Below are 23,409 nucleotides of genomic sequence, written 5' to 3' on the forward strand. Positions count from 1 at the left end.
ATTTATAAGATAAAAACGTTATTTTAATTATTTCTTCTATGTTAAGTTGACCCGTGTTCGCATGTAAACACGTGTGCGGAGAGAAAAAAACTAAAAAATAAAAAATTTAGGAATCATAACCCATAGGAGTGCTATTAAAAATCCAAATGGTAAATTTGTATGCGCCAAATAGACGCGACTGTGCCCTAGCCCCTAATTTTCCCTTCCTCCGCAACTCTCTCCAACGTCGACTACCAGCGGCAGCAACTCTCCACAGGATTTTTTCTCTCTCCGGTGTCTTCGACGGCGACTCCACCAAGTAGGCTTCTTTTCTCTCTCTTCCTTTCTACTCTTCTTCAACTATCTGTGTGCATATTTAAGTAACCCACTGTTTGGAACAAAACACTAAGTACAGGAACAAGACTCTCTGTTTTGTTTTTTGTCAAGAGCACAGTTGTCTATCTTTTTATTGTAACAGAGATGAACTAATGAACTTGGCCTTTTTTACATTTGAGATTCTCAACTTCTACGTTTTCTGAATTTTATGATTCTGTTCTTTTTATCTTTGAATTGATTCATTCATCTCAGTTAAATTAAGCAAGGACCGTGTTCGGTCTCATTATAATGTGCGATTATTCTCATTGACTCAGTTACATTGTTTCATTGACAAAGTACTGGAATTAAATCAAATTTTAGATCCTAGCTGGAAAAACAGAGAGAAATCAGAACAATTATATTTGTAGACAGAACAATTATATAATTATTTTTGTAGATGTGTGCAAACTCTATTTTTGGCTTTCTCTTGTGTGTTATGTTATTGTACTTCTTTATCAATGATGAAAGATGCACATGAAGTAGATTTTTGGTTATTGAACTTATCACTTTTAGGTGATGAATGAAGAATGCTGAACATGTTGGAAATTTACCTTAATTGTCTGTTTTTTTTTGACTTGGCAATGTTAGTAGGGTCAGGGAGTTAGAGGTTAAAGGGGGAGGGGATATGATGCTGGTGGGTTTCGAGCACAGGCCAGAGGTCCCAAACAATAGACGCCCTCCCGCTGGGCTAGCACCGCACCGGCCTTAATTGTCTATTTTTGTTTATGAAAACTGCACCGGCCTTAATTATCTATTTTTGTTTATGACTTTGTTTGGTTCTTAATTGCTTAATTGATAGAATTGAAGTATTTGTGTGTAGTATTTCTTTTGGGAGGTTAGATTTATGGTCTTGTGGATTTTGAATATATACATTATTTCTTAGGTGTATCCTCCCGTGTCCGTGTGCAATTTTTCTGAAATTTTCTGTGTCGCCGTGTCCGTGTCGTGTCATACCCCTATCCTGTGTCCGTGCTTCATAGTAAATAAATAACCACTAAGTGTAAATAATTTGTGAGTTCACTAGGTTTACATGACACCTTTCATCTTGGCCACCCTTGGTATCTAAATGGTTGGACACAATTCTCATATGAGCTATGCTTTTAAAGGTCAAACCACCTGACCTACCGAAAGGTGTTGGATTGACGCGACAGACACAACTGTCTAAATCAAATGGTCACTTTAATTAATTTTAATGCAAGAGAGTGATAATTAATTTCCCTTTTTCTTTTAAAGATGATAAATTTAGAATTATAAAATATTACGCCAAATGGGAGGATGGCTTAATTTTTAAAGTCAATAAAATTTCATATTTTCTAAATAGAAATAATTTTTTTTCTACCTAAAGATAATTAAATTTGAAAGATAACATAAAAGCGCATGTATATAATATAATATTTACAAACCCTAACCCCTAATTTATCTCAATGCCGGCTATCCCTTCAGCAAAACCCAACGCACGGCCCCTCCTCTATTTGTCTGTCCGCCGTCATCTTCTCTGGCAAAGCATCACCTCTTTTTTCTCTCTACAACATTCACCTTCTAGATGGAGTAGAGATGAAAGATTGTTCCTCACAACAGCATCGCAATGATTTAAGGACGAAATTGAATGATGATGAACGCTAGCTTCTTCCAATGTACGTATTTATGGACCTGTTACTTTTTTGTATATAGGTTTGTTTGTAACTTAGTGACTTTGTGTAGATCAGTATATATATTTACATGTGTATGTGAATATTGTTTATAAATATGTGTTCATGACTAAACGAAATTATTACATAGTCTCAGGCGAATCACTAAAATGTTAAAATTTGATGCAGTTACAAGCACATAACATTGATTGGGGATTCTGCAACTCTATCCAATCTTAATTTTTTTTCTAGCTAAATTTTTGTTTATTGGTCTCAATTAAATCTTTTTAGGAGACCATAATATCCAAATCACTAATCAAATCCCTCCCTAAAGACATGATTATGATCATTGAATGGGTTCTTGCACATGTAACAACATTAAATTTCCAACTTTAGTCTTTCTTTTATTTTAGAAAGAGTCTTCTATATATTGAACCACAAACCAAGGAAAGTCAATTGAGAGAGATTCTACTACAAATTTCTTATGTGCTACTGTCCTAGTAAATTGGTATGTCTGTTTGGTACCTTTTGTTTTTTCTTTTTTGATTCTATAGTCTTTTGAATTCCATGTTAGGAATTTTTATTAGTTTTTTTTGTGAACCATATCTAAAGTTGCGTTTTTTTTTTTAATTTTTAATGCCTTTTTGGTATTGCAGATGGCCGGAGTCGATCATATTATGAAGAAATTCAGGACACTTTCTTTTTCAAGTAGAAGATCGAGGGTAAGCAACATACCTTATCTTCCTGAAGGGATCATATTCAACATCTTGGTTTTGCTTCGTGCTGAGATTCTGTTCAATGTGATGAGATATGTTTGCCGAGAGTGGTATAACATTATCAACAACCCCCATTTCATTAATGCACACCTTCAAAGATCAACGAAACTCCTCCTTGTGCAACACGATGAGCATCGAAAAGTGATCTATATTGCGGAGACTAACAATAGCAATGTTAGGTTAAGAAAATTAAGATATGGATTCTCTACCCATATTCTTTCTACTTGTGATGGCTTAGTTTTGTTTCGTCACGACAAGAATGAACTTCTACTCTGTGTTGCAAATCTTATTACCAAGCATTTACTTACCCTCCCTCCATTTCTAGAACCTATTTTATATTCTAATCCTACTGTTTTAGTATATGATCCTTCTGTCAGGAGATACAAAGTTGTCCATCTCTTTCGTGTTAACAACCATCAATATAAGTGTGCAATATTAACTGTGGGTTCTGAAACTGCGTGGAGGCTGATTGATACTAAACCTATTCCAAATACTAATCCGCTTTTCATTGATCCTGCACTATTTGCTGGAGGATATCTTTATTGGACTTCTACGGCTAATGCTGCTACTTATCTTCTAGCTATGGATGTTGAAGCTGAAATAATGTACCAGCTTCCACTTCCGACGTTCTTCAATTTATCTGGTGATTTTTTAGTGAGGGAAAGTGTACTCACTTTCATATTCGGCGTAACGGATTATGTTTGGGAGGCTTGGGCATTGATAGATTTAAAGACAGGAGACTGGACCAGTCTTTTTAAAGTTGACTTGAGAGGTCGACGTGGCGCGCGTAGTAGAATTCCTCAGCGCAATTTAGGATGGTGTAATATGTTTCCTATTGTCTGGTTAAAAAATGGAGAGTTGGTGATCTTTCGTTCTGGAAATCCATACAGAAATTACATTGTTTATAACATCAAGACAGATGAAATTACTTCATTTACAGGGGGGAAATATGACGTATTATCCAGGAACTCGCATCATGCCCATGTCAACAGCTTGGTTTCGTTGAAGGGATGCTAGCTATCCTTTTATATCAACAGCTTGGTTCCATGTCAACAACTTGGTCAGCAATTGGGAATTTGCTATATATCTCCACTCCACCCATCCCAGGCTTTTGGATTGCTCATCAAAAGCAGGATAGAAGATTTAGTCTGCATATTACAAGCTATTGTTTCTGTTCAACCTTTTCCTTTGATATAAATATGGACTTTTTTTAATGTTTCTGAATTTATATATGATAGGGTAAAGTGCATTAAACCCTCTTGAACTATTGGTCATTTACAAGAAACCTCCCTGAACTACAAAAAACCACCTTGAACTATGATTTTGTTGCAATTTACCCCCTTGAACTATTGGTCATTTGTAAGAAACCTTCCTGAACTACAAAAAACCCCCTTGAACTATGATTTTGTTGCAATTTACCTCCTTGAACTATTGGTCATTTGCAAAAAACCCTCCTGAACTACAAAAAAAACCCTCCTGAACAATGATTTTGTTGTAATTTACCCCCTGAATTATGATTTTGTTACAATTTACCTCCATGACATCAGCTTCCGGCACCGAAAATTTTAAAAGACCAGTTTACCCTTATAACACACTGCGTCGTTTTAACTTATACACTTCTTACATTTTTTTTTTTTTCTTACCAAAAGATGCTTTTCACCCAACACAACCCAAAACAGAGAGCTAGAGAAAGAAAGAAAAGAGACCAAAGAAATCCGAGGTCGGCGGGATGGCTCGGTCTCGGATGATGGCGGCTTGTGCGCGAAGGACTCGGCTGTGATGAGAGCTCGGTTGACTAGGCCATGAACCGTGGAGTCGGCGGCAAGCTCAAGGGGGCTCGACGGTGAACTGTGGACGACTGTGTGTTCGAAACACGGACGACGGTGTGCTCTGCTATGGAGATGGCGGAATGGGCCGGTGAGCTTGGAATGGACGGTGGAATGGACCGGCGAGCAAGGTGAGCTGACCGGCAGGCAAGGCGGTGACGGCGATGGGCGGTGCAAAGAAGTGCAATATATATGGTCGACGGATCTGGCGGGTGGTGCAACGGCTATGATGGAGCTATGACAGGAGACCCACCGATCCCAACAATAGATTCCTTGGCTTATCCAAACACTCCTCAGAAAACATCTATAACTCTGATCCCAACCACAAATTCCTCGGCTTCATCGTCCCTTTCAGTCAATTAATTCATGCGGATGGGGTAAACTGCAAAAAAATATATAGTTTTAGGGGGTTTCTTACACATACTCCAATAGTTCAGGGGAGTTTTTTGCAACTTTTATAGTTCAAGGGGATTTCTTACACATACTCCAATAGTTCAGGGGGGTTTTTTGCAACTTTTATAGTTCAGGGGGATTTCTTGCACATACCCCAATAGTTCAGGGGGGTTTTTTGCAACTTTTATAGTTCAGGGGGTTTCTTGTACATACCCTAATAGTTCAGGGGGATTTAATGCACTTTACCCTATATGATATTTCAGATGCTATGAAGTTGTCCATGTCTTTCTTGTTGACGATTATGAATGTAAAGCGGGCAATATTAACTGTGGGTGCTGAACTGTGGGTGCTGAAGCTCCACGGAGGCTTATTGATACGAAGCATAATCCAAATACGAACGGTATTTCCTTGATACTGCACTATTTGTTGGAGGATATCTTTATTGGACTCCTTCGGCTATTGTCCGTGGTTTTATTCTAGCTATGGATGTTGAAGCTGAAATAATGCACCTGCTTCCTCGTCCAGAATATGTTTTGGGAGGTTTGAGCATTGAGACTTAAAAGACAGGAGAGTGGACAAGTCTTTTATAAATTTAACTTGTGAGGTCGAAGTGGCATGCATAATGAACTGCGTCATGGGATGAATTTGTTTAGGAGGGTTTTATTTGATTCCTAAAACTGGTTTGGAGAGTTGGCAAAAACATACTCTCACACACACTCATTTGCCCCACACCCGGGCAAGAATTCTCCCCTCCTTTTTGAGAACGGAGAGGTTATACCATTGGGCTAGTTAGAAAGTTTTTTCTTTGAGGGACACGCATACCACCTCTTTCTGTGGGAAAATGCATTGATCATTGGACAAGACTTGATCATTCTTCTTTGAGTAGTCATTTGAATAATTTGCACTTGGTCAATGTCTGGACTGGCCCAAACCTAGCACAAAGATTAAATTTGGAATACGTTGGTTTGGGCCATATATTTAGAGCTAAGCTTGTTTCAGACATACACCAATTTAGTAGGACTGATAATTTATTTCATGTAAAAATTGGGCTAACTTGGCCCCCCAAAAAAGCCTATACACGAGAATCTAAGTGCTCATAAAACCTCTTGGCATAAACTTAATTGGAGATAAGTTTGTGGGAATTTTTTTTTTTTTTTTTAAAAATTAATAATAAAAAGGCAGCCCTGTCTTCATCAAATTTTTTTTTAGAAAAATAAAAAACTAGAAAAGATGTTTCTTGTGCATGATATGAGTAATGATGATAATTTATCATACGTCTTCATAATAAATTTATTTCCGTAAACATTTTCGGAACAACTTTTATTTAATATTTGACTTTCAAAGTTGAAGTATTAAAAATGTATTCTTGTTTTGGAATTAATATTGTAATAGAAGCCTGACCCTTAGAGAGAAATAGATTAATGTGTTATTAGACACTATCATAATTTGACACTAATTACTTTTCTTTTCTTTTTTTTACCCTTTTTAATAGCTCTAGAATTCCTCGGCAACTAAAATAATTAACAAAATGCTATTTCATTGTTGGACGATGATCAAAGGAGTACAGTCCGTATAATATTGAAAATGAATGAATGTTAATTAGAAGATTCTTCCCCAAGGTCTAAAGCATTAATTTATTTTATTATACATATCATATTACTCATAAGCATTAACACATAATTGGCCTCACCAGACACGAGCTGCTCTGCTAGTCAGTATTTATTAAAATATTTGTAACAACTTTGTTAACCCCGAAATATATATTTATTATTCCATAGGTTTGCTTTAATGATGTGAACCTCAAGGTCCAATTTGCCCGCTATTTTGAGTATTATTATTATAAAGGGAACCCCGACTTGCTTAAAATCTGCAAGAACGTTTGGTGGAACCAATATCTAATGTCTAATCTCTTGTAACATTTAACAATAATACTCTATTAAATATTTGTTTAGTTCACAAACATGGTGGGCACCTTTGATTCGAGGAGGAAGTTAATTAACTTATCCTGCGTCCAAGACGCAGTTTGATTGGTCGATGGTGACGCTGTAGTTGAGATAACCAAGAAAACTAGCTAATTTGCTCAGCCAAAACACGACAAATTTAGCCCAACTCCATTAGACTATAATGGAGCATTTAATAATGAAATGATACAAGGTGCTGACAATAATGTCGGTTCTACTGTATATTTGGACCATTCGTGTGATACATGCGTAATATTTAGATATGTTTTCGTTACATTGAATAAAATTTTCAAATCACGATAAAGTCGGAAAGACTATCAATCAGACTAATTTAATAAAAAAAAATTATATTTGTAAATAGTTTAAGGGATATATTAATTCACAAAATGTAGTATTCTATTATACAAAATATGAAGGAGTTATTTCTTCGTTTTTTTTTTTTTTTTAATTATATATCAATGAAATAAATTAAACAAATTAATATAAAATTTAAATAATTAGAATTTCTCTCATTGGATTTATTTTTGTGAATGATATGTTTTTAACCTATTTTCTTCAATTAGTAGATGGACAATTGCATTTTTTTTCGCTGATGTTGAGTTTTTTCAATTTTGTTAAATTGGTTTAGAGTATTTTCATAAGATGTTTGGAATGCTAAAATAGAATTTTATTTTATTATATTTTTTTTAACGCAGTTACACTATTTGTTCTGACCGTGATTTGCTACCACAAAGGTAGGAATCCCTCTCTTAATTTTTCTATTAGGATCTGATCTTCTTTGAGAGACGAAAAGACTGCTCGCTGGCAACATTCATTACATATTAGAGTTACGAATTTTCTATTTCCTCCATCGTATAACTATCTTGCAAACAAGTAGTTCTTTTTTTATCGGATCTTCTTTGAGAGACGAAAAGACTGCTCGCTGGCAACATTCATTACATATTAGAGTTACGAATTTTCTATTTCCTCCATCGTATAACTATCTTGCAAACAAGTAGTTCTTTTTTTATCGTTAATTGAGGGTATGCGAAAAAAAACACTAGTTAGAAATAAGAAAATTGGTTGGAGTTAATAATAACCACCATTTATATAAGCATCCCGGAAAAAAAGTAGAATAGAATACTCTATTTATTTACATATTCTTTAAACCTTTATAATTATCTAGAATATACTATTCTAATATATACGTAGTATATCTCTAAAAGATCTAGGTAGATATAATTAATACTCTGTAAATACCCGCCTCAATCTACACAATTATGAAAAAGTCTAGAAACAGTGACATTCGTTTAGGTATGCAATAAATGCTGCAGAGTTTGGATTCCCTCCAATAATTTTTTCCTTCAAACTTGATAAAATATCATAAAATGTGTAACATTATCATTCTATCTATCCATTTAATAATACAAACGAGCTAGTAATGTAACATTTTTGTATCCGTTAGTTACGTATAAGTAATTATTGGAGATGATGTATTCCCATAATTTTGTGGCACAAATCCTTACAAAACTAGCTTATGTGTCAATTTACATTCAACTGTCTTAGCACAAGTCATCAAATTTTTCATGTAAGTGGACTGAGATGCAATGTCCTCGACTCCTCGTAAGCCACCACATCACTTGGACTCTGATCCTTCTCACAATTACACTCTTGTATACCCGCGCCTCCCAAGTTTAGCACATTCGTACTCGTAATAATCCATCAAGTATAAATCAATTATGAATGGGTGCCAGTATTTAAGTAAATAAATAAATAAAACAATTCATCTTACTAGATCACATGTACGTCTGTTTTTTGATGCAAGGTAGAGGGCCTGGATAAACCAAACAATAGGTGAAACTCATTGTTAAATTGATTAGTAGCATTGAAAAATACTGGTGCACAACTTAGGGGTCTGTGGCCGCCTTGTGAGAGATTGCATCGTGGAGGGATGCAAGAGACACTGACAGATTATCACATTGGGCAAACTACAAATGTACAATTTTAAATTTTATGAGAGTGAAAAGAGGAAGTGCAATATATGTAGGATTTTTATACTCCAATTGATATGCGATCTTTTGAGATAAAACGCAGAAACAAAACTGTGCGAGCTTGGATTCAAAGCGAATGCGATGGAGTATGTTATTAAAAATGGTATCAGAACCTAACTTAGTATGAAGTGTGGTCAATGACGAAATTGGGCCCCAAGGGAGATGATTGTGATGACCTTATAGGCGGGTGCAAAAGGTACATACTATCACACTGGACAAGCTACATGTGCATATTGTTTGGATGTGGAAAGTGAGAGTACTATATATGTCAGATTTGTACACTCTAATTGATTCAATTAGTACGAGGCATTTTGAGGTAAAACCCAAGAATAAAACGGTGCGGGTTTGAATTCAAATTCGACAATATCGTATCACGTGAAAGAGTGAGTCATTACATAATCAACATGCATGATTTATAGTGAAGGCTCCCTATATACCACCTTTTTTAAAAAACATATTTATATTTTTTTGTGTTGAAAGCAATATACAATTACGTCAAGGATAATTTTTGGACAATGGATGTTTGGGAAGAATTTAAGAGCAAAATAACATTTAAGAAACATTGGTTTTAAATTAGGTTAAATATATACAAAAATATAAATAAATATATATATATATATATATATATATATATATTTTGAGAACCTAAATCTTGGCATGCACCAACACGTACAATAACTTTCCATCGTATATATAATAATTTCATATCATTATTATATTTCATATCACTTGTGTAATATTTCTTATTTTTGTATCTTTTATGCAACAATAATTTTACATTTGATTCGGAAGTGATGTATTATATTTTGCGAAGTCGGTTGCGGATGCAAACATATAATTTCGTCTCAAGAGGCGATCCTAATTCATATTGCGGAGGTGAGAGGCTTGGATAAAGATAAATATTTTTGAATTCAACAATTTTAGAAGACATTCGTGGTGAAATATTATGACGTAGGCATGAGTGATTTGGTAAAGTGATTGGTTGGGGGTATGGTGTTCTATATTAGTGGTTACGCAAAAGGTCAGGCCGCCCTATATTCGCGGGGGATTTGACTGTTCCAGAGTTTTAACCAGCAGTACACTACGTTTTATATGTTTTCATTTGAATCAATACGTCTTATTAGTAATTTTTTTTTTTTTTTTTTTTAAATGAAAGTTCATTTAAGTTTCAAACATTATTCTCAAATGTAACTCAAAATTAACTCAAAATATCAGTTGATTAAAATTCCAAAAAAAAAACTCAAAATTAACAAAATTTGTGGGAAAAAAAAAAAATAGCAAATTTTCAATGACATTAATTTGGAAAGTTTTTTGAGTATTCTAGAAGAAACAGTTCCAAAATATTCCAACGAAACACTCAATTTCTTTATTTGGAGGGGAGAACTTATATCATATGAATTAATGTCAATTTATAAACATCATATATTTTTCTGACTAAACGAAATTTTATTTATGAAGGTAGTAAATTCAGTATATTTATATCATCTTTCTTGTAATACTTTATTGGGAAAGAAAACAGTGACTGCAAATTACAATTCCCATGATGAAAAATCCAATTCATTGCGGAAGTGACTCCAAGTCCAGAAAGACAAGTGAAATCACTGTGAACTCATTGAACTTCAAAAAATAAAAATAATAAAATAATAATATTAAATAATGGAAATGTGAACTCATTGCCCAGTTTTTACGGTCAATTTGACCTCTGATCGATCCCCAATGAAGGTGACTGCTGCCTCGTGGCCAGCGGCTTTAATCTTCCCTGCGTTTGACTTTGATATTGCACGTGACATCTCTCTTCTCCACACGCCGTATACACGGATATATAGAATATTATATATATATTATAGACGGTAAATGAATAGAGCGGGTTCATAAATACATTAATAATATATTCGTTTATTTTTATAGACCTATATAACAATATATTCGTTTATTTTTATATTTGTTGATGAACATTAAGTACATTAACATAGAGTTTGTATAGGTTTATGAATATAAATAACGTATACCTTTCTAATCAGAACACGAATAATTGAGTCAAATGAATAATGACATTAATTTTTACTTTGTTTTAGTAATGTATATTAAACTAGTTGAATTGAGCCTAATCAAGCTTTTTGAAACAATGATGAATCAAGTTCAACCATCATTTTTCAAACTTATCAGGATTTAAATCAAGTGGAATGAGAGTGAATTAAGGCACAAATCAATTTTTTTTTTTAATTATTTATTTATTTATTTTGACATTCATGACAGTACATAACAACACATAAAGGATGTGAGTGCAATAGAAGAGAGTATCCGAGTGCAAAAGAGCTAGAGGGGGAGAGAGAAGAGAGAGTTAGGGTTAGGGTTAATGGGTATCAGATGATTAGGGACAATGGCCTCAGATCTGTCCTTGTTAGTTTGTTGTGGAAGTTAGCTATGTACGTTTATTGCAGATCAAGTACTTTCCTAGGATTCATTCAGATTTATGGACAGTAAATAGGGTAATGGGGACTTCCACTCTGGTTTTAGGTCATGACCAATTCTATGAGGGATGTTGTTCTAACTTATAAGCAACCTATCAATCTTTCAACCCCCAATTACAGTGTGTGTGTGTGTGTGTATATATATATAAAAATCATGAGGTTTCTACTTTATTAAATGCTTTATTATTATATGGTTCATTGACATTGATACATGCTATAATAAACTATAAGGTTGTTAAACCGACATTATGATAACATATATGGATAGAATTGTTCCAATAACATCGATCTCAAGTGACAGTGATTTAAGGATTTAATATTTATTGTCCATCCATAAAATAATTCTAGACGTCCAAAATTAGGCCCAATTGATGTTAATTAATCTTTACTTCTCTAATCTCTAAAATGCAACACACACTTCTTTGTTTTTTTTTTCAAAATGCAATTACAATTGATTTGGAGTTGGAGTAACAAATTACGACACGGTACAATAATACGATACGAACACGATACGAGTTAAAAGGATTTAAGTTTGGTATAAACGGGTTTGGGTCATAAAATGGTTGACACAATTAACCCGTTTACTTAACCGTGTCGGGTTAAGGTTGGGGAGTTCAACCCATGTAATTATTTAACTCAATATGTTATAATCGTGAATATGACCTATATAAAATGTTATCTGTTTAATTAAGTCATTTCAACATAAACTTTGTTTATGGCTTATGATTTTTTTCTATTATTTAATATTTGATTAAATATTAAATGTCTCATTTTGATAAACAACGGATTAACATATTTATCTGTTTAATAAACGGATTAGGTTAGTGTTAAAAATTTTTGACACGATTATTAAATGGATTATATTTAAAATTTATCTATTTAATATAATATTCTTATATCGACACGATACGAACACGACCCACGTATATAAATTGACACCCCTAATTTAAAGTGAAACTTTTCTCTCACAACTAGCTGTGTCTCTTAATATTAATTTTAAGAAATTTATTTAGAATCTAAAATTCTAAATAATTCCAAATGATAACACTGTCCACGATTCTACTTTCCTCGGTATTATCCAACTATCGAACACGTGGTTTCAATTTTAACAGAAATAAATTTTGCTTGCAAAAATTCAAATGTTACACATGAGAAGAAGACATTGAAATAATTGACGGAAGAGATTTAACGTGAGAAGAAAGAGTTGGTGGTTTGGCGGCTGATTGCATTGGTCGGTGAGGACAGTCCGCCGCAGCAGAACAACCCATGCTAGCCTGTCCCCTCGTTTTATTCATGGGACATATGTACCCAAAAAAAAACAAATTGTTTGATTTCTTGTATTTTTTGTCGGTTTACTTATACTACTGTACTTTAATCCTACTTTCAAACAAAAAAAAAAATTATAACTTTAGGTAACAGAAGTGACATAAAAGGTTTTTTTTAGGTCACAGAAGTGACACACATATACTTATTTTTCACAATCAAAATGATTGCATATTAACGTTTCTCGCATGCGTTGGACTGAGCACTACCAGTATGGGTGGCTATTTTTATTTTTCTCGGACATTGGATATCATGATACTTTTCTTTGAAAAAAAATAAAATAAAAATAGGAGTAATTGCATAAAATCTCTCAATTTATTAAAGAATTTACAGGTTATAACCCTTGAAATAAAACTAACGACCTAACTTTTGTTTGATGCTTATCCAAAGGAAAGATTAAAAAAAAACCCTTACTTGTTTAATGGACTTTTGATGTGTATTTTTTTATTCTTTATTTTTATGTAATGAATCGAAAGTTCATATTTGATGTGTATTTAACATTACAAAATTGTCGATTTCTTTTTCCTTATTAGTCTCTATATTCTTTTATTGTTTTTAAAAATATAAAACTTCAACTAGTAAAAATTAACATGGATTTAAAGTGAACTTTTGGGTTTCGTGAATATAGGGAAATTGTAGCATGTGAATATTCACTACATTCTTCTGATCAAAAGTTTTCTTTAAATTCATAACATTTTTAAAATGAAAAAGAAAGTTATTCAATTTTTAAAATTCCTTTTGATGTTTTTAAAAAAAATAATTCGATCCACCAGCCAAGTGATAGTATCACTACTATCATTTAGATGGGAACTCCAAACTTCAAATTAATTAGCATTACTTTGTCTATGTCCATATAGACACAATATCTTATGCCACGCAACATATTACATAGCAAAATTATTGTATAAATAATCTAAGATATTTTAAGTTGTCGATGTTGAATAATTATTAATTACATAAATTATATAAAGTTGTCGCGGTGTGACAAGAGCAGAATTCCAATTCTTTGTTGTCAACAATGTATTATCTAAACCTAAATCCCATTAAAATATTTCAACTTCAAATGTTTCTATTCATCATAAATTTTTTATGTATATACATATGTATGTGTATGTGTGTGTGTGTGTGTATATATATATATATATAATGTTATATATAATACTTTAATTTGGTTGCATAGTGGCTTCATTGTCACTTTCTCTCTCCCCTCCTTCCCACACTTCTTTCCTCCCTATGCACCGTTTCCCTTTGTTTTCTATTCTCTCTAGGGTTTGAATTCTTGTGCTACCACTACCTTGTAAACCATAAAAAAACACCCAGTTTTTTATATCTTTAAAATCATAGTTTATTTTTCTTTGATATCTATTCTCTTTTGTTGTTGTTGTTGTTTATGGCTGGTTTAGACTTAGGCTCAGCTTCTCACTTCCTTCATCACCACCTCCAAAGACCACCAGATTCCCAAGATCTCAATGACAAAATTCAGTATTCCGGCGACAACGGTGAAACCACCCACCAAGGCCTCGGCCTCGACAACTCCGACACCGGTCCAAGCGATGTCATGTCTCGCCGGCCAAGAGGCCGGCCAGCTGGCTCAAAGAACAAGCCCAAACCGCCGGTGATCATAACCCGGGAGAGCCCGAACACGCTCCGGGCTCACATACTGGAGGTTTCCAGTGGGTGCGACGTGTTCGAGTCGGTGGCCAATTTTGCAAGGAAGAGGCAGCAAGGGATATGTGTGTTGACCGGAAGTGGGACAGTGACCAACGTGACTCTCCGGCAGCCGGCGGCGGTTGGCGGAGTGGTGACGCTGCACGGACGGTTCGAGATACTATCGCTGTCGGGATCGTTCCTGCCGCCGCCAGCTCCGCCCGGCGCCACCAGTCTGACTATATATTTGGCGGGTGGACAAGGACAGGTTGTGGGAGGGAATGTTGTGGGTGCTTTGATTGCCTCTGGACCCGTTATTGTCATTTCAGCTTCTTTTAGTAATGTGGCTTACGAAAGATTGCCACTGGATGAAGATGAGCCAACTTCCAGCGGCGGCGGTGGCGGCGTTGGCGTTGGCGGTGGCTCTCATTCGTTTCCGGATCCATTGTCCGGCTCTCCTTTCTTCAATCTGCAGCTGAATATGCCGAGTAGTGGGTTGCCGGCGGACGGGTGGGGAGGGAACTCCGGTGGGCGGCCGCCGTATTAATTTGTAGGTGGAAAAAAAGGTCAGAGAAGTAATTAACAGATTATTATTACTATCTCCCATCTTTGTATAATCAGTTGTTTGTTGTGTTGATTTAACTTAATTATCTATTGATTTGTAAAAACTCTCTTGTTGTTGTTCTTTGTGGAATTCATGATCATGACTTTTTCTTTAGAATGCTTTTAGGTTTTAGCTTTTGAGAGCAACTATTAATAATCATTAATTGCTTTTAAGCACTACAGTATTTTGCATAATGAATTAATGATACAACTTTTATCAAAGGTACAAATTCATTATAGAGTTAAAAAAATGTACAAGAAAACAAGTAGCAAAATTTAAGGATTTAACTCCTTAAATTAAAGATGAATCATGTGCGATCTAGTGTTCTTTTGAATAAAATATAATAGTGAATAAAGATAAATCATGCGCGATCTAGTGTTCTTTTGAATGGAATATGATATTGATATCCATGGTGAATAAATTATGCATAAAGAGCCAATTTCACGTTCTCTCTTTATCTGTAAATGATTCTTTCTTTCGGGGGATCAGTGTTAATTACACCCTAATATGACACTTGTCAACCGATTAGCACTTGAGGGACCAATTTGGCCCTCTTGCCCAAATTAATTTAGCCTTATTGCTATTCATTTGACCAATTTTAATTCAATTTCATGCCAATTGACAAAAATAGAACTTAGATGACTCTATGGTATTAGACTGATTTCGATTTAAATTTGTAAGAGTTGAATGGGATTTAATTACAATCCTAGTCAGGTAATTTGAATTAAAAAAAAAAAACTCCTTGTATTATACAACTTTAATGATGGTGTTTACGTGCATAAAAGTGACCCTTAACATATTAAGGATAGTTCAGATCGAGAAATAGTACTTTTTCATGTCCTTACTTTCAAAAAGATCCACGACTTTGTAAATTAGCCTCTAAAATTCCATGTTTCGTAATTATTCCTTCATTATATTATATAATGTATTTCATAACTTGGAGTCTGAAGGTTACATGTTCAAAATCAGACACTCTCTCAATGTGGAGTTAAGATGATGTACACCCGACTCTTCCCATAACCTTATGCCCAGAGCTAACTTTATAACTTTAAGAAATCATATTTGTATCGTTTATGCATCCTTTTCATTCTTTCTAAATTATGAATTTTTAGCAACAACTTGCATCTAAAATATATGTAAAGTTGGAAGGAATGTTTTACAAGATTCAAATATTAAATATTTCCATAAGCACTCCATATAGCTAATATACATATTCCCCTCAGTAGATCAGCTAACTTTGATAACTTAATTGAGTATGGTACCACCAACAATCCATGAATTCTAAGCTACATCCTTTTTATACACTTCTTGCAAGTGCAAAAATTGGCAAGTATAGCGGAACAAACTTACACTAATTACTCTTGAGAATAGAGAAAAAAAAAAAAAAAAAAAAAAAAATCTTATTATTTCTTAGACTAGGCCCCTTGATCAATGTAAGAATACAAGAAAATCAAGATTGTGTGATTGAATTTAGAATTATCTATGTTGCTTGCGTATCCCGACTATATAAAATGTGTGAGAATAAAGTCAAAATTTAGTTCTCTCAATACAAGAATTGATATATCTGTTCGTATATTTTTACTTTTTTTGTTTGTCTATTTTTTGCTACAACCTTTTACACACTTGTATATCTTATTGTTATCTTTTTCCCCTAAAAAAAATTAGGAAGGATGCTATAAATATGTCCTAGATAGTGCTTAGTTGACCTACCAAAACTTGGAAACCAGTGTTTGGATAAGTCAGGCAACAAATTTATTACTTTAAGGTTGAGTGATGGTTTGACACACACATGCACCAAACCTTGCACTTGTTTGAATTATACATAATCTTCCATGCCAAGTTTGAGCATTATATATATATATATATATATATATTAATACCTACTCTAAATGACTTAGTCCTATACATAACAGAAAAAGTAATGTTTCTTTGATCAACAAGGATGTTAATTAGTGAATAATACACAGTGATTGTTCTTTATTTTCTCTTAATCCGTTTGTTGGTTCATGCTCTTTAAGTCCTTTTCGGATCAAAGAAGTCATAATCCTGGTTTGCTTTTTTCTTTCACATAACTTGGCTTGTTTGTGCATTTTGCGTGCATGTATGTAATGGTTTAATTTTACACCATGGCTCTGCCAACTTCCAGGCTGTTTATTCGTGTAGTATCGAACTGGGAATTGCTTGTTCTTTAAATACTTAATTAGCATGTCAAAAGTACTAATTATGCTTGTTTAATGGCATTTAACTAATTAATCTGGATTCTTAGATCACCGGGTGGAGGTGATTCGATCATGTGGCTCTAGAGAAAGAACATCAAAGTCTGTTATAATCTGCCATAAACCAACCAGTACTGGATTCTAGTTCTATCATGTAGTAGAGTTTATATATATATCTTCAAGACTCATGAGCATTAGTGTTTAATAATTAATTGTCAAGTATAATAGAAAGTAATGCATATGACAAGTACATGAAATTTTAAACATAAACATACATTCTTATTGGAAAATGATAAACACAAAAAGTTTTTTCATGATCTTTATCATAAAAAATGTGGCAGCATATTTCCCTTTTTTTTTCTTTTTTTTTTTTTTTTTTTGGTGTTGAATCATTTTGTTGTCCACTTTTTCTAATCCAATTGAGGATTTCATTTAGAGTAATTCACTCTGTTTTGGACTCTGGGAAAAGATGAAAATTTTATTTGCCAGAAAATAACCTAAAATCACTCATGTTATCACATATATACAATTTGGCCTATGAAAGAGAATCAGGAATCGTTCAAGACCCAAATCACGAAAAAATTTCATGATTTGTATGACTGCTCCAGTGCTTCATTGTTATAATAGAACTTAAACACTATTTAATGTTTTATAAAACTAAAAATTAAGTACGAACCAAAAAATTTTAAGTGATAATTAAAAAATCAATATTTTTTGATATATATCTTTTTAAATTTTTAGCTTTCGCATTCAATAATAAGTGATATCTATGTCACTTAAAATTTTGTCAATTTTTAGTGATATTTAAATTGTGTAATCAAACACATTTAATCAAACCGTTCAAAATTGAATACTAAATTGAATTATCAATCGTTACCTAGTCTAGTACACTTCAATTATTCCGATGCTAATACTTTTGTTCCTCAAACACAAGCCAATTAAATAATTAATAGCACATAACAGAAATATTAATAAGTTCATTCATGTGAACTCACATGACGTCGTCTCAAATTTTCAACCCATATTGGTTAATTTTCATATCAATGATAGTATGGACCTTCTTTAATGGAAGTGATTTTTATTTTTTATTATTTTTTTGGTAAAAAAACTCATTTAAGTATTAACGTTGGGTTGATAACTCACACTGTCACACCCAAAACATGGAGTCTTACTGTCAATAATACTACAGATACACTGATTAAGATGGTAGTTTGTCTTAAAAAGCTTGACCACCATTTGCTTAAGTTTTTTATTTATTTTTTATTAGTTTTATTTATTTATTTTGAAAGGTAAATTTCAAGTAATATATATATATATATATATATATATATATATATATATGAACCAACAAAATACAAGAAAGTAGTTAGCCCATGCTAACCAAAACATTACAAGCTCAAAGATTTGTTTGGCCAGAGGCCCAATCTACAACATGCCCACCCAAGAATCAAAAATAGACCGTTAGAGGCTACAACACTATGCAGTGAAGCTCATGGAGAAGATCTCCTCAATTTCTTCCTCGTCCGGCGGCTTCGCCGGTGGTCTTGTGGTCGGAGATGGGAGCTCCCATCCTTCAGCGATTTTTCTAGCATTCAAGGAGTCCGTGATGGTCGCTGAATGCAACTTCCATCTTACTGGTTCCAAGGATTGATGAAGAACTGAATTCGCATGGAGGTATTTTTTCTTGGAAATTCTCCTGTTGCGTTCATTCCATATGTTGTAAACGAGTGATGCCAATCCCAATTTAGAGACTGCATTGCTATAGAATCCTGAGTTTCTCCTCCAACGATATGATGCCTAAGCAATTAGTTCGACCATGAGGAGGGCAGAATATGGAACCACATCTTAAATGTCCACAAGGGTTTGACAAAGCTGCATTTGAAGAACAGGTGGTTGTGGGATTCCAATTCATTGTTGCAGAGAACACATATTGCAGCGTTGATGTGAGCAGGAGCAGTGCATCTTCGGTTCAAAGTTGGGAGGCAATGTTGTATAGCAACACATAATGTGAATGAATGTTTTGGAATTGATGGTTTAGTCCAAACCAGCTGTACCCATGGAAGGGTGGGTAACGCTGGGAATGTGTTAGTTTTAAAAATTTTTTGGGGGATTTTCATTTACAGATCTTGATCCATCACATAGAGATAAGTTTTATGCAAAAATAAAATATGATGTATCATTCAATTAACAGATTGAATACTTACATCAAAGGTCTGAGTAAACCTTTAAATTTTTCCTCTAAAGTGAATGTTCTCACTTGTTGTAAATCCCTTAGCAAGATGCCTTCTCCTTGGATCTGCATCTTCTTGGTAATTGTTTTGCATTTAGGAATCACTCATAAGCCTCTATGAATGACCTTGGAAAACTAGGCTTGTGGGAGGCTCCATTAGATGAGAACATATATTCTTTTTTCCTTCTTCCAAAAAATCACACCTAAAATATACATAGATCATATATATATATAGGCAACATAAAGATAAAGAAAATGAAATAATAAATCCTTCTCAATCTCTAATTCACATGTCTCAAATCTAATAGGATTCCAATATCAAGTTGGGTTATGAGTGAGAATCCTTTGAGCTTATTATTTTATTGGTTACAATAAATTAATAATTGGCCCGGTCCATGGACCCAATTCAATTAATTCATAAATTAATTTCTACTCCACTAAAAGAAATTAATTGAACTTCAATTAAATAATAAATAGCTTCTAAGTCAATGTTGCACTTTGACCCCTCTATGCATAATTAGTTATCGGATAAATAAAGTCATCAATCCGACTACTTAATTAATATATTTATTTTGGTACCATTGATTATATTTGGCTCAATCACAATAAAATATTTGTTTGACAAAAATAATAATTTAAATAAATAAATATATAATAAATCATTTTGTCTAAAAACACACGAAGGCCTTCGAATTTACTTTGTGATCAACCATAATCAATACAAAATAAATACAAGTAGTAATGATGCAAATATTGAAAATATAACCCTCTAACTATTAATTACATAACTACCCAAAGTGTCGGTCTAAGAATTCCGAAGTATCCGCCAAACAAATCAAAGTAATTATTAATTAATAAAAGAGTTTATACTTTTCTCATACTTAAGAGTCAAATGCCATGACAGTGATAGGGAGCAATTGCATACGACGACTCTCGCAATATATCTCAACCTAACGCGGATCCTGTTCAAATCTTAATTAATTATGAATCTATCCATAATTACCGACTATGAACAATTTATGATTACTATTTATATTCATGTATTGATCGCCATCACATACATATATAAATATCTCTTGTAATCAAGTGGACACTATCAATTCTATAATGAATCGAAACATAATACATTAAATTCACCAATTGTATCAAACATAAATATTTCAGAAACGTCAGGAACATATGTCACTATAATCCAAATAGGAATTTACTATGCCGGGGCATATAAATCCCAACAGCTCCCACTTGCCCTCATATCCAATTCAAATTGCATCTAACTCCAATGTTATCTAGGCGATGATCAAAATTATTGATCGATAACACATTTGTTAATGGATCAACAAAGTTGTGTTCCAATGCAATGTTCTCGCCATGAGCATATTTTCTTTCCGGACAATATCATGTAGGACATGATACTTTCCTCTCCGTGTACCTTGTTCCTCTATGGAACCTTGGGTCATTAGTTTGGACTACTTCTGCCTATTGTCGCATAGGCAGGCTAATATGCTCCACAACCTCTAAATCAGTGAGATCAAACTAAAAAGCTTCATTTGCTGCCTTTAAGGCTTCAATGTACTCCACCTTCAGGTTTGAGTCAGCAGTTGAAATCTGCTTAATAATCTATTAACTGATTTCCCCTCCATTGAGTGAACATACACTAAGTCATGAACCTCATAGTATCTACTTCCGATTGAAAATCAGAACTAACATACCTAACTAGAACCATATCATCACATCCATAAATGAGTATGAGATCATTGGTTCTTCTAAGGTACTTTATGATATTTTTCACAACAGACCAGTTATCAAGTCTAGGATTAGACTGATATCCACTAACTATCCCTACTATATAGCGGATGTCCTGTTTGGTATATATTATAGCATATATGAGACTCCCATATGCCGAAGCATATTGTTCCAGTCTCATTTGCTCAATCTCCTCTGTTAGTCTTGGAAAACTATTTACTAAAGAGAGCAAACAATATCAATCACGCAAGAACTCAGTCTTTGAGTTTTGCATACCAAACCTGGTCAAAACTTTATCAATGTAGGATTATTAAGATAAGCCTATTTTCCTTTTAACCTGATCTTGCAAAAGCTTGATCCTAGGAATACAGCTTACATCTTGAAAATCCTTCATTTCAAAATAATTGAACAACTACCTCTTTACTGATAACGAAGCTTCCACGTCATTATAAATGAGTAGGATGTCAACAATATATATAGAATTAGAAAAATAATGAAATTCCCTTGTACACTTATGATTTATTCACTAAGAAATTTTCTAGTATCCTTTTGTAGATTAACTTGCCTTCCATAGGTATCACCCTACTAGAAAATTCTACAAGATCCCAGATTTTATTAGAATACATAGATTCCAACTCTGATTTCATAGTAACTTACCAAAACGATCTGTATCCATATCGGTTCATGTTTCCGTGTAGCTTACTGGGTCCGACTCATGTTTAACAGGGAAGTCCGTAAAGGTCTCACCTAAAAACATGATTCTGTCAGATTGGATGATAATCCTCCCAATACTATAATGTACCGATGCAGGAATCTGTATACTAGATGATGCTGACACATCAATAGGGAATTCATATATTATTCTCAATCTCTATAATAAGTGTGTTCACATGTGGTACATCTGGTACTCATACCATATTCTCTAAGATTATGCTACTAGGTATGTGATTCATAATATGATTTTCCTATAGATAAATAGTGAGTGCAAACAATCAACTTTTATCATTAAGATCATAAAATAATCCATCATAGTGACTTTAGAGTAGCTATCAAATCTATCATGCGTATGATCTGTTTCCAACATACTTGTCCATATCAAGTGCACAAGTGCAAGACTACCCCATATGTGCATGTGATTCAAACTAAGATTTAGTAAAAAACACAGCTTGAAAGATATCCTTGAGACAGACTAAGATGGAATGCAGTTCATAATGCGCATTGATATCATTAACGCTAAACTCTTAAATAAAAGAGATAATGTAGCATAACTATTCATAGATCTAACCATGTTAAGCGGAATTCTGTTATTCCTATTTGACACCTCAATCCATTGAGCGTCAATTGCGGAAAACTGGTACACAACACCCTCATTGACTATATAGTCTTTACACTATCCCAAGAAATACTCATATCAACGATCAAATCGAAGTGTTTTGATAAGTTTACCTAATCTGTGCTCCACGTCAGTCTTGACACTTTCGGAATATACCAAAAGTTTAAGACTCGTGTCATATCAGATAAATTTATCTAAAACGTATGTAATCTTGCTTGGATGTTCATAAGACCACACGTGTCTGTGTTTACCAACTCCAATTATTCTTTATGTCTATTTCATTTGGCTGATTAAGCCCTTAGGGTTATCTATCATTCAATATAGGATTCACAAGTTGGTTTAGGCTCCCCTGCCTCACTAGGTTATAAACCTTCTTCGACCAATCATTGAATCTCATTTTGACTGATTACAACCTAATAATAAACATTAAAAATACAATGAGTCAGGAATAACAAATTTATCTTAACATTCAATCTAGAAGATGCAACATTAGTTTCTACATCCTGCAAATATTAAGAGCTTGTGGTTATAGTATATCAACCATCTTTTAATGCACCAGAAGTAATCGCACATCTATTTAATTTTATAAAACCAGTTTTACAAAATAACAATACAGTTTTTATAAACCAAAAGTGAAACAAGAATTAGATTGCGTCTAACATCTGTGCATAAAGATAATTCTCTAATACTAATATCCTCATACTCTCTAATTTTAGATGTAATACTCCCACTGACTTAGCTACAACCTTGACATTAGGTCAAGTACAAATATATATCCATATCATCGAGGCTTCTTGATTCCTGAAATCCTTGCAACGAATTGCAAACATGTTTAGTAGCTCCATAATCTATCTATCAGGAATTAATAGATATA

At 33.7% G+C, this 23,409-nt stretch overlaps 2 protein-coding genes across 3 annotated transcripts; both read left to right on the plus strand.

The window, feature by feature from the left end:
- Positions 1-4,025, plus strand: LOC132299238 (putative F-box protein At3g16210). 2 transcript variants are annotated; one of them, XM_059795742.1, is made up of 3 exons: positions 1-298; positions 943-1,988; positions 2,639-4,025. In XM_059795742.1, the coding sequence occupies exon 3, from the start codon at positions 2,639-2,641 to the stop codon at positions 3,773-3,775; it is 1,137 nt and encodes a 378-aa protein (XP_059651725.1). In that variant the 5' UTR covers positions 1-298; positions 943-1,988; the 3' UTR covers positions 3,776-4,025. The 2 variants fall into 2 exon arrangements, with proteins under 2 accessions (XP_059651725.1, XP_059651724.1); XM_059795741.1 differs by lacking the exon at positions 943-1,988 and having other exon boundaries at positions 5-298.
- Positions 4,026-14,042: 10,017 nt separating this feature from the next.
- Positions 14,043-15,039, plus strand: LOC132298626 (AT-hook motif nuclear-localized protein 23-like). The gene has a single exon (XM_059795029.1). The coding sequence runs from the start codon at positions 14,153-14,155 to the stop codon at positions 14,954-14,956; it is 804 nt and encodes a 267-aa protein (XP_059651012.1). The 5' UTR covers positions 14,043-14,152; the 3' UTR covers positions 14,957-15,039.
- The last annotated feature ends 8,370 nt before the right edge of the window (positions 15,040-23,409 follow it).

The sequence above is a fragment of the Cornus florida genome, unplaced genomic scaffold (genome assembly GCF_030987335.1).
Source record: "Cornus florida cultivar Cherokee Brave unplaced genomic scaffold, ASM3098733v1 CherokeeBrave_3.0.0_Hap2_Chr03, whole genome shotgun sequence".
NCBI lineage: Eukaryota > Viridiplantae > Streptophyta > Magnoliopsida > Cornales > Cornaceae > Cornus > Cornus florida.